The 12376-nt window shown below is 39.4% G+C and overlaps 1 protein-coding gene across 2 annotated transcripts; it reads left to right on the top strand.

The window, feature by feature from the left end:
* Positions 1-437: 437 nt before the first annotated feature.
* On the top strand, positions 438-11554 carry lrrn1 (leucine rich repeat neuronal 1). Of its 2 annotated transcripts, none has more exons than XM_057338911.1 (2): positions 438-953; positions 8408-11554. In XM_057338911.1, exon 2 carries the CDS (start codon positions 8646-8648, stop codon positions 10797-10799), a length of 2154 nt encoding a protein of 717 aa, XP_057194894.1. In that variant the 5' UTR covers positions 438-953; positions 8408-8645; the 3' UTR covers positions 10800-11554. The 2 variants fall into 2 exon arrangements, with proteins under 2 accessions (XP_057194894.1, XP_057194895.1); XM_057338912.1 differs by lacking the exon at positions 438-953 and adding an exon at positions 1843-2025.
* The last annotated feature ends 822 nt before the right edge of the window (positions 11555-12376 follow it).

Here is a 12376-nt window from a genome sequence, read left to right on the forward strand (position 1 = left end):
ACAGGCGCATAAATTAGCTCTGAAATAGGTTTTCATCCTTCACATATCTCATGAGATTTTTGAATATTATTATTATTTTTTTTTGGGCAGATTATTTAGAGCAGAAAGTTCTCATCAAACCACCACGTTCTCTTGTTTCCTATACCAAGAACACTCGCGTCACTTTAATTGTAGCAATTTTACTGCGTTTTCTTTCTTTAAGCTACTTCAAAAACAAAAGTTTTGTCTAAAATGTTCATTTCGTCCCCAGAACAACTCGCAAGGATTGATGGATTGAGAAGAAAAACTTCCTTGCAAGTGAAGAAGCCAAACAAAGGGACATTGTCTCATTGTAAACCTTTGGTGACTGGGACACCATGCCGAGTCCTCCATCACAACGTCAAGAAGTAGGAGGTGGAAGACGTTCTCACAAGAGAATAGCACCTCCTTAGCATTTCGGCTTCCACGCCCCGCGTTATCCCCACCGTGCACCCCCAGTGCCCGCCTTTGTTCGCATCACAACAATCCCTGAACAGATGGTGCTCTGCTTGGGATTCGAGTGACAACCACCGGCTAGCAACCAATCACCTGCTCGGGAATCAGCTGACTCGCCTGGACAGCGCCAGGTGCTGTCATCATATTTTCCTTGGCGACGCAGCACGGGTTCAACAACACGGAGACGCGACGGATAGTAGTCAGTCAGCGCGTTCCCGTTGCAAGGATACCTGCAAGCCTGGCCATGCGCTCGGCGAAGGTTGCATATGAACGTTCGCAGAGTGGATGTAACGGAGAGATGCACGTGTAATCGTCAAACAATGCATTTTGCGGAACTTAAAAGCGACGAGATGGATTTTCTTTCCAGAATGTATCTTCTGTTCACAAGGGCATAGATTCAGTATCTGGCATCTGAAACAGTCAACGCCAAAGCAGGACTTCAATGCCATTGGGAACGTGTAGGCTTTTAAGCCAAAGAGGTATGTTGAGATTTATTTAGATGCATCAATACCGCTATTTCCTTCATGCACGGCCATCTCTGCATGCACACCAACATCATTTCAGGTTTAGCTAGCGCACCATTTTATACGTAGCGCAATATTAAATAAAATCTGTATTTTCACTTTGGGAGCTCTTAAAAGATTCTGCACTACATAAAATAAAAAGTAAATCGAAAACCCTTTACGTAAGGTTTTCCGATATTAATTTTGGGATATCTTTCGGTTTTGAGGAATGAAAGCTGCTCACAGACAAATAGACTGTAGCTACGTGATCACTATTTACTGCATTTCATCGCAAGGACGCTTCGGCTGTTGCGCTCGAGTTGTTCAAGGGCACAACGTGCGTGATTTTTCATAATTTACGGTTTGTTTATAAAAAGAGCCGGAGTCAAACGATAGCAAATGCTAATCCTATGCACAACACTGTAAATTTGAATGTGTAGCATATGGAATCAGAATGGAAACGAATACGTTTTTATCCATTTGAAATAAGCATGAAGTGCCTTATTTCTTCAATATTTATGTATAGTTTTACAAATGTTCTAATTGAATATCTGCCTTTCATATTTTAATATGTTCATAGGGAATCGATTTGTACATACCGAGTCCCTGCAAACTATTGTATAGCCTACAACAGTTGCGATTTATGCAATAATTGTTGCGGCAAACTTTGATCTGATCGCGTTACCGCTAGCGCGCGCACGGGTCTGGTTAGCGATGCAAAAATGTGATTTGAATATCAATGTCCACTCCAGCAGATGTTTCGTCGCTTGCTCATTCGATATACGAAGACGCTACAACTTCTTTAGGAAAGACAATATACACAGGAAGACGTCTTTCAGACAGGGAAGGGTGTATAATAAGGTCTGAGGAGGAGGGGGCGACGCCACCCCTCGTTGCAGCTGTTGCGTCCGCAGAGCAGAAGTTGTTTTCTGACATTTGAGGACGAACGTTCCTAAACAACAACAACGTAAGGAAAATGTCGGGCATGTGTTGAGATGTGGATATATTATCCTGCAGGTTTTACATCTTTCAATGGTCTGGGTCACAGGTAATACATTATTTTTCTTTGAGAATTTAGTATAGCCTACAGAATACTATTGCATACCAAATGCCGATTATAAAGTTAGACTTGAAAAGGATTAAATGGGTCTGTTTGGTGGTCTGTTGTGATGTTTTCCTGTTGTATAATATAGTTACAAGTTGCCTGTACAGTAGTGTAAGAATGAAGAAGGTTGTGGTAGAACAACAGTGTGGCTTTTGTATGGGTCACAGAGAAGGACCCGGCAGCTGTTTGACTAATTCTGAAGACGTAATCTGGTTAAGAAATCGCCCAAGTATCACTGGGACAGCAGGTGAAGGTACAAAAGACATTGATTTTGTTTGGCTTAAGAATAAAACATTTCTGACTACTTTCTTAACGAGACATATCTATGAATTTTGTAATGTTTAATAAATAATACATTTAAATGTATTTATTAAATGAGTATTAAAGTGATATTTTTAATTGTTATATTACAGGTCTTAATTTAAGCGTATGCATTTTAAGAAGATAACTTTCTAAATTCCAGTTTTAAGAACACGAACATGTTCAGATGGTATATTTTTACCTAGAATACAAAGTTGCAAAAATATATTATAAAGTGATATCTTTAAATGTTATATTTTATTACAGATCTTGATTTAAGCATATGTGTTTTAAGACGATAACGTTTCAATTTTAAGAATACAAACATGTTCCGATATATTTTTACCTACAAAGTTGCAAAAATACATCTTTTTTAATAATTTATATTAAAGAGCAAACAGTGTAAGATATGGATCATTGGTCCAATTGGACTATCTATGGTCATTCCACGCAACATATTTGTGCTTATATTAGTGATAGGGTGGAGTTTAGATCTCAATATACTGAAAATGCAAAATCAGCTTGATAACTTTTAGAAGTGATTCCCAATGGTTTGGAACATACATAGAGTGCTGAAAATTGGAATTGGACCTTTGGGGTTTGCCGGTGTATTTACTCCTCAGCAAGCAGCCTTATTCAGTGATGCAGATTTGCAATCAGTGTTCTTTATGCCGTGCACAGTAGTTTCCATCTCTACAGAACTACTGCCAATGACATTACCCCACAGGTCAACCCTGGGCAGAGCTATGATTCACCATGCAATTAATATTACCCCTCAAATTAAGAATTGTCAAGCGTAGACCTTCTTAAACGTTGGATATAAACAGATCTGCTCTCTTGGCTTTTCAGAAGCGTTCTCAATCCTAGAATGACGTTGTTTGTTTTCTGGAAAAAGGATCTTTGTGGAGATTAATGGAGAAATGACTTTAGAGTTTGAGAAAACACTGTAATGTTTTGGGATTTGACAACAAAAGTCATTTCAGCAGGCCTGTGGGGCTTCTCCAGTTGTTTATTTGGAGTTTGGTATTGGTGTTGTGGAATTCATTTCCTATGTTCCCCCTGCCTTTACATATACTGTATAGGGATAGAAAAGCAAATACAGTTTCCTGGAAATGTATTTTCAAGATATTTTAAGCCATGTAGACTGTGAGAAAAAGATCACAAGACAGTCAGCTCTATTCAATTCACATCTGTTACAACAACATTTTTCTTTCACTAAAGTTAGTTGCAATTTGGAATTGCAGAGCATATTTACCATTAGTGTTTGTAGCTGTATATCACAGATACATGTCTAAATCTAAAACTGGGCACCAAAATCATATTTCCTCCTCTGCATTTTTATAACCATTTTGGAAACTTCTCAGCATCTCTGCATAGCCCCTTGTGAACACTTTGAATAAACCTAAGGATCAAAGTTTACACTTTCCCAAGACTTGAAATAATACCCTGTCAGACGCTGGCAGTACAATGACCCATAGATCAGACGCTCCTTCAAAACAGAAGTCTTTACTGTCTGCAGAGAAGAGATCTGCATCTGTTTAGTGATCTGAAATGGCAGGTGTTTCAAACGGCTCTCATTAATTTTCACAGCTGTCATTTATCTAAGACTAGAGGAAGTTATGGATGACAGGCTGGACAACAGGAAGCTAGCTGGAAGCAAAAGTTCACCTAATGAGGTTTGAATGGCGTACAGTCATTAATTTGACCACAAATTGGGAGCTGCTCACATCAGAGTGAATGTGAATGGACATGTTCAGGGTGCCGTATGTGGCCCTTGTATCAGATTTGACCAAGATCTTGACTTTGTTATGTTACTTTCTTTATCATCGTGACTGTGGCATGTACCAAAAATAAAAAACTGAGCATAACATATTTTTTGAACCATTAAACATCATTTTGTATTCATTTTATGGTATTTCTGACACCGAATTATGATTGGATGAGAAACATTCAGAGCTGTTAAATGATTCTAAACACATGTGTCCGTGGACATTCTATATTTATGCGCCAAGTTGCTATGTTGCTTGGCAACCATGAACCACCTGCAGTTGGGATAATGGATTATATAACGTGCTATAAGATTTGTTACAATTTGTAGTCGCTCGCTGTTTATAAAAAACAATAAGCCATTTGAATCCTCAACTATAATTTAACCGCAGGTAAGAGGGTTTTAGACATCCCGTACCTGTGGCCGCTGTACAGCATGGTGCCGCATGGCTTCTTGATTTAATTTACCAAAAAATCAAAGCCACATTTTATAGAGAAACATTTAAAGCCCCGGCTATTTATTGTTTACCAAATGTTTATTTAAGCCCTAAAGCACCGTCCATCAACATTAGTTTTGTTGGTAACAAGTTTGGATTGAAGTCTGCAAAAAGATCAATAAAACTCTCAGTGGATTTAATGAAACTGAAGTTGTTCCCCCTTACTACACCCATAAAACCTTAATCTAAAAGCATAGTGATGAAATTGTGGCTTAATATTAAGCTTTTACTTACAGTATACAGTCTTAAATGAAATTGTGATCTCTGGATTACTTTATCCTACTTAGTGGATATCCTAAACAGTGCTGCTAAATGCTGGGTATCTATACCTTGGGTATAGAGAGATGTATAGCTTAATATATTAACAATGGCATTGACTTTATGAATGTGAAATTAAAAACAGTGTAACTGTCACAGTATTCATAAACTTTGAAAAAATATTTTTACTCTGAGACTGCCATTTTTTTGCGTCAAAATGCGTGGCTTCAAATGGTTGCAACCTAAACCCGTTCTCTTAACGCTACAGCGAAGCACGCACGTTTTCCATATATAACAGTAAAATATGAGACGTGAAACATAAGATCAGATATGTAAATACACAGGTACAGTAGGTGGCGGTATGTCCTCTTGACACAAGCCAGCCAGCCTGCCATAAAAAAAGAATGCGTTCAGTAAGCGTCTGTTCAAGGTAAACATGCATTAAATCATAGCTTTAAACTAAAAGACTATTTAAGACATCATCATCCACAATTATCGTATACTTTATACATTATGAAAATATACTGATAAACACAATAATAAGATGCTTGCCGTTTGGTTATTTTTTCTGTATTAGAGCACGTGAATATTAGCCCCAGTCAGCTAGAGAGAGAAGACAATAGGCTACTGATGTTGACAAATCACCATCAAAGGGTAAAAATCTGGATAAATGCATTTTATAATGGCTAAAAACATTGTGTATATATTAAATTCGCAATGATTTTGGTTATTAATATGAATGTTTGTATTGTTTCTGACCAACAATATTAAAATGTATGAAAATACACCATGCGTCTTTATTTTCTTTCTTTATTATTTTAGCATTATTTGTATTTATCCTACAGCACCTTACTGTATATTTACTGAAGAATTGATTAGTGTGTCTGTGTTCAGTTTGGCTGCCTGTGCGTGCAACCATTTAACATCATCGAAAAAGAACATGGCGGCCACCTTAGGTTAAAATGAGTATTACATTTAGGTTTTTTTTTTTAAGAAATTAAAATATTTTATGTGTTTCTAACGACAAATGCTAGTAGTGTAGAGCTTGTTAATCGACGTCACACCACGTTGAATGTTGCGCCATCTTGGGAGGATGGCTGCTAGTGCGTTCGATGCAGTGTTTGATTAGGAAATATAACTACGGTAGGTCGGTCTTGCTGTGTTAAAAACTGCAATAGTATTACGCAGAGTCGTATTATCCTCCCAAGATGGCGGCGCCACTGCAACATGCAACATAGGGCGTGACGTCAGCTTCACCTTTTCTACAGTATTTAAAGGGTATGCTTAATAAATAAGTTATTTAAATTAGGAATCTATCAATAATATTACATTAAAAAGGATTTACACTCTTTCTGAAAGTAAGTTTCTTTAATTTGTTTACAGATAAATATTTTGTTTTAATGACCTCATCAAGACATTTCACTCAAACAGTTTTGTGTGATGCAGTACTGCATTACAACCTAAAGAATGCATTTTATCACCCAAGTCACACCTGATTTATTTTCAATCTTTGCAGTGCTAATAGAGTGAACAGCCATAGAGAAACGTTAAAGCAACATGGGAGTTTCAGTGCGAGGTGTCATGCTGTATTGAGATAACACTGTTTTGGGGGAGATAACACTGGCCAGGATCTTTCTCTTTTATGAGAATTGCTGATACAGGCAGTAACAGTCAGCTCTCGGTCTAAATTATCCTGATGCTTCCTCAGCCACATGGGGGAGATCAGACCTCTTATTGATTTCCACTCTCACATTAAAAGACTCATTTACACCAGCTGTACCATTTGCTTGGAAGTGCGCGACTTGAAATTGCTAGTTACTGTCCTAGCTCATATTTCTTGGCGGATTTGAATACACGAGCACCTCTAAAGCTTTAAAATAAACAGAGTATAGATATTGCGGCTGACTGATAAATAGAAAAAGAAGAAAATATGAGATGATGTTAAAAATAGGGTGGATATGTTCTGGGAAGTTTTTTAATAGTTAAACGCAATAAAAACCTTTAACAACGTCTGTGGAGGAGGAGTATTTGTTCTTAATGTAGTTGGTATTTGGCATGGATTAAATCCCCGTGGCTCGCTGTGTGTGTGATTGAGTCAGCATTAGCACCATATGGGATAGCAGATGCCCTGTGTGCTGCTCTGTCAAAGACAGACCTAATATGCCACCTTTTTGTGCCTTTGGCACGCATTGGATGCTTTACATGCATGGTATTTCATACCAAACCTTAAAATTACCCTCAAGAGCTATATTAGTGCTGTAGTCTAGAGCAATGCTGTTTTGAAGTGCAGTGCGCAAAAACAAATCAGGTTTTCCGGGTAAAGATATTGACCCCAGTAGTATATGATATGCACATTCACAAAAACACACATAAACATGTCAGATTACAGTTTGAGAAAAAGCATTTTGCTTCAGCTTTTGCATAATGGCACCGATATATTGGCCAATAATCGGTATCTGTCGGTAAAAGCCATTTTTCACACTATCGGCTATCAGCCGATATTTTAAAAACAGCCGATGATCAGGGCTGATATATCCTGTCAATCTGAAGAGGACAGGAAAATGCCAAAAATATGTGCTCTTTTCAGAGCCGATAGCCTAGTGGGCAGTGCTCCGACATGTGGCGTGGTTGCGCATCGGGCGTCCGGGGTTCGATTCCCGTCTCGTGGTCCTTTCCCGAACCCACCCCCTTCTCTCTCCCACTTCGCTTCCTGTCCTCTCTAACAATAGCTGTACAATTAAAGGCAAAAACGCCAAAAACAAATCTTTAAAAATATATATGTATATGACTCTTGGCAGATATCACTCTGAATAATCAGTATCGGTGGAGAAAATTAGTATCGGTGGATCTCTGCTTGATAGTATTAGTTTATAGTTTACTGTATATAATTAGTCTGAAACCTTTCAATCCTGTCTATTAATAATACAGAGTTAGAATTAGTTAGAGCTCTTAAGTAATAACTTATGAAATAAAATACAGGTAATTTGAACTGTACTGAGGTACACACTGTGACAAAATGACAGTTCTGTATATATCTCAAACTTATAAATATTTATTCTGTAAAGTCTGTTGATGGTGATTTCAGACATTCTGTTGAGAGTCTCTAATGATGACTGGAAAAGCTAATGATCTGAAGCGTTGTTGGAAAGATGAAAGCACTCAATTGATTTCCACTTCTGAGAAGTGTTTTATATTGCCCCAGCATAATAATCAGCTAGTTTAGCATTTTTATGAAAAGTAGTTAATCTGCATATACAGTATCAGACTCATTTTTATGCTGTTGAACATTTGAAATCAATAGAATGTTTTCTACCCATAAATCAAAGATTACAAGGCAAAGTAAAACTGGATAAACAATGTTTCCATTGTCAGAATGCGTAATCCCCACTTTGATCTCATAAACTCCTTAATGTCTTTATAGAATGAAATTATGTTTATAGCTTTTCAGGTCACAGAATTTTTCATTGTTGTAACTCTAGCTTTTCTGTTTGTTTTCTTTTCAGGCCAACTCTTCAGTCTCAGGTTCAAGCTGTGAGGAACTTTCAGTCCTATATGAGCCCACAGGAACTACACCCTTGTAAATCTTTCCGAAGCTCTTTGACTCCCCCGCTTCAGCAGCTTTCAGAAGGATAAAAGGACTATTCTGCCACACTTCTGTTGAAAGAGAATCTCACCTCACCATCTTTTAGCCGCTAGAGAAATTCTAGCCCAGATCTAAGAGGATAAAGACTTACAGTCAGAATGGCAAAAGGGACTTTCTTTTTTGTAGCGCAGGGCCGGTTTTGTCTTTTCCTGCCTCTGGTTTTATTTGGCATCTCCTCTGTTCAGAGTACAGAATGTCCTCAGCTTTGCGTCTGTGAGATCCGGCCTTGGTTCACGCCCCAGTCCACCTACAGAGAAGCGACTACCGTTGATTGCAATGACCTTCACCTCACGCGCATCCCTGGAAACCTGTCCTCCGATACGCAGGTGTTGCTTCTCCAAAGTAACTACATTGCCAGAACTAGCGAGGAGCTGGAACAGCTGCTGAATCTCACAGAACTCGACCTGTCCCAGAACAACTTCAGCAACATCCGTGATATCGGCTTGACCAACATGTCGCAACTTACAACGCTTCACCTGGAGGAGAACCAGATCGTTGAGATGCCAGACTTCAGTTTGCAAGACCTCAGCAATCTGCAGGAGCTGTACATCAATCACAATCAGATCAGCTCCATCGCTCCCAATGCCTTCGCCGGTTTGCGTAACCTGCTTAGGCTCCATCTGAACTCCAACAGGCTTAAGGCCATCGACAGCCGCTGGTTTGAATCAACGCCCAACCTTGAGATCCTTATGATTGGGGAAAATCCAGTGGTTGGCATCCTGGATTTGAACTTCAAGCCACTTACCAACTTGAGAAGCCTGGTGTTGGCTGGAATGGAGCTTACGGATATTCCCGGCAATGCCTTTGTTGGACTAGACAACTTGGAGAGTCTCTCTTTCTATGACAATAAACTTGTCAGGGTTCCGCAGACCGCTCTGCAGAAACTTCCGAATTTGAAATTTCTGGATTTGAACAAGAATCCGATCCATAAAATTCAGCAAGGAGACTTTAAGAACATGCTAAGGCTGAAAGAACTCGGCATTAACAACATGGCAGAACTTGTACTCATCGATCGCTTCGCCCTGGATAACCTTCCGGAATTGACCAAACTTGAAGCCACAAACAACCCCAAGTTTTCCTATGTAAACCGATTAGCATTCCGTGACTTGCCGTCAATAGAGAGTCTAATGCTTAATAACAATGCTCTCAACTCCCTGTACCAGGCGACAGCAGAGTCCCTTTCCAACCTGAGGGAGATCAGTATCCATAGCAACCCTCTGCGGTGTGACTGCGTCATTCAGTGGATGGGCTCGAACCGGACAACCATTCGATTCATGGAACCTCTTTCCATGTTCTGTGCGATGCCACCTGAGGTTAGAGGTCAGCGTGTGAAAGAAGTACTTTCTCACGAATCTACAGGTCAATGTCTGCCCATGATTTCTCACGACACATTCCCCAACCACCTCAACCTGGACATCGGGATGACTGTAGACCTTGACTGTCGCGCAATGGCCGAACCTGAACCAGAAATATATTGGGTTACACCGTCTGGTAACAAAGTAATGATAGACACAATATCCGATAAATACCAACTCAACAGCGCAGGAACTTTGCGCATATCCCATATTCAAGTGGACGACTCGGGTCACTACACTTGCGTGGCCCAGAATACAGAAGGAGCTGACACACGGGTGACCGCTATTCGGGTGAACGGGACTCTTTTGGATAGCACTCAACTTATGAAGATCTACGTGAAACACACCGAGTCCCACTCGATTTTAGTGTCCTGGAAAGTGAACTCCAACGTCATGATGTCCAACCTGAAGTGGTCATCGGCCACAATGAAAATTGACAACCCACACATCACCTATACAGCTAAAGTTCCTGTAGATGTACATGAGTACAACCTCACCCACCTTCAGCCGGCCACTGAGTACGAGGTTTGTCTCTCTGTCTCCAACATCCACCAGCAGACTCAAAAGTCTTGTGTCAACGTCACAACCAAACACGCAACGTTTGCCGTCGAGATCTCCGACCAAGGCACCAATATGGCTCTTGTGGCTGTTTTGGGAACAATGCTGGCCATCATCAGTCTGGGGTCCATAACGGTCTACATCGCCAAGAGATGGAAGAGGAAGAACTACCATCACTCCTTAAAGAAATACATGCAGAAAACCTCCTCCATCCCCCTAAATGAGCTGTATCCACCCCTCATTAACCTTTGGGAAACGGATAGTGAAAAGGACAAGGAGGGTTCTTCAGAAACGAAACCCAGCCAGGTCGACACAACTAGAAGTTATTACATGTGGTGAAGCCTGCCAGACTTTTCTTCTTCAGAGCACAAAGACACATCTTTGCCTATTTGTGCGTCAAAAAGACATGGATTTTCCTTTTTGTCTGCTTTGCTTACAGCAAGCAACTACTCAGACTGATATCTCTGACTTTTTAGTAGAGTGTATTGCCTTTCTTCTTTGACTTTCAATATGGCAGCTTTGTTTAGCTTCCAAGACATGTTAGTAGCTGTGCTTTTTCTTTCGTTATATTTTAATAGCACAGCGTAGATTATGTCAAGGATGTGGGTCGACTGATGCTGTAGCACCGTACCCGATCCCGACATCGATATGTCTTTGGCAGTAATCATAGAGAATGCATTGTTTCTTTCTCTCTTTCGTAAGACAGTTTAACTGTTGTGCATTGAGATATATTAACAAAATCGTCCTTGGACTCCACTGTAAGCTGACAAGGTGAATTTAGACTTGATACACTGTCTATTGAATAATGTTAGCGATCGTTCTGTAATGTTGTATCAACTATAATTTGAACATTTTGGATTTTCTCAAATATACAGTATGTTTTGATTTAGACGTTAACTTTGCAGATAAAAGAACTGTAAACCAGCAATAGAAACGTGAATGTTTAATATTTAGGTAGTAGAAATGCTTTTTTTAATGATTCAGATTCTTCTTTTTTATTTGGCTAGAATCTGTTAATCACTTAATTTTTGTTGTCATTTACACATGCAAAATATGTTATTACAGCGCAAACAAAAATAAAAATACTGTTTTGTTCAGATATTTTTTATACAATGATTGTCAAGTGTCATAATTTAAGTGTCACAGATGTTATTGACAGAGAAGACGGCTGATCGAGTTTATCATGACTTAACGAAAGGTTAGCCGACTTTCCCACACACCCATTCTCTATGTGCATGGTGTGAGTCTGTGTGCAAGCTCTCACCCTCCCTATGGTGCAGTGTGAGCGCGGGCCTGTTTGCAGTTGTAACACGGTGTACCAGCAACAGTGTATTCTCTCATATTTCTGAATTTGCGCTGAATTGTCTGTGCTATATGTGCTATCACTCGCATTTCAAATAAAAAAAATGCTCATGACACAACAACACATTGATGAGAACAGCAACAGCAGTAAAGGATATGCGCTGTGTGAGACAAACAAGTTATTTAGCAAAAATCACCTCATATATATACGCTCTTCAATGTAAATGTATGGTGATTTTGTCAGACGATATCGCGTTTATAAATCCGGATTTTAGCAGCAGTTAAAGTAACAGCTGGTTGGATTAAACACGAGATGTTATTGGGTCGCCTTTACTCACTATTTTATACTCGTTTTATGTCTGACAACAAAATATAGGTGAAAATAGCATTCATTTGTGTTAAAATACAATATAACGTGATCAGAGAGTAGAAGCGAAACAGATTTCAAGTGCCAAAACTAGACCAAACGCAAACAAGACATGATGACGTCACAAATATGCTAATTATTGTGTGATGTCACCAGCGCCATTGTCTCTCAAAATCCCGTGGGAAACACTGCTTTTGTGAATATGTGAGATGAGGCTTCCGTCATGCACATTATAGTGATATTATCA

Source organism: Triplophysa rosa, linkage group LG7, assembly GCF_024868665.1.
Source record: "Triplophysa rosa linkage group LG7, Trosa_1v2, whole genome shotgun sequence".
Classification (NCBI taxonomy): domain Eukaryota; kingdom Metazoa; phylum Chordata; class Actinopteri; order Cypriniformes; family Nemacheilidae; genus Triplophysa; species Triplophysa rosa.

Coding starts and splice junctions, on each gene's coding strand:
- lrrn1 (XM_057338911.1), top strand. CDS start 8,646: ATGGCAAAAGGGACTTTCTTTTTTGTAGCGCAGGGCCGGTTTTGTCTT.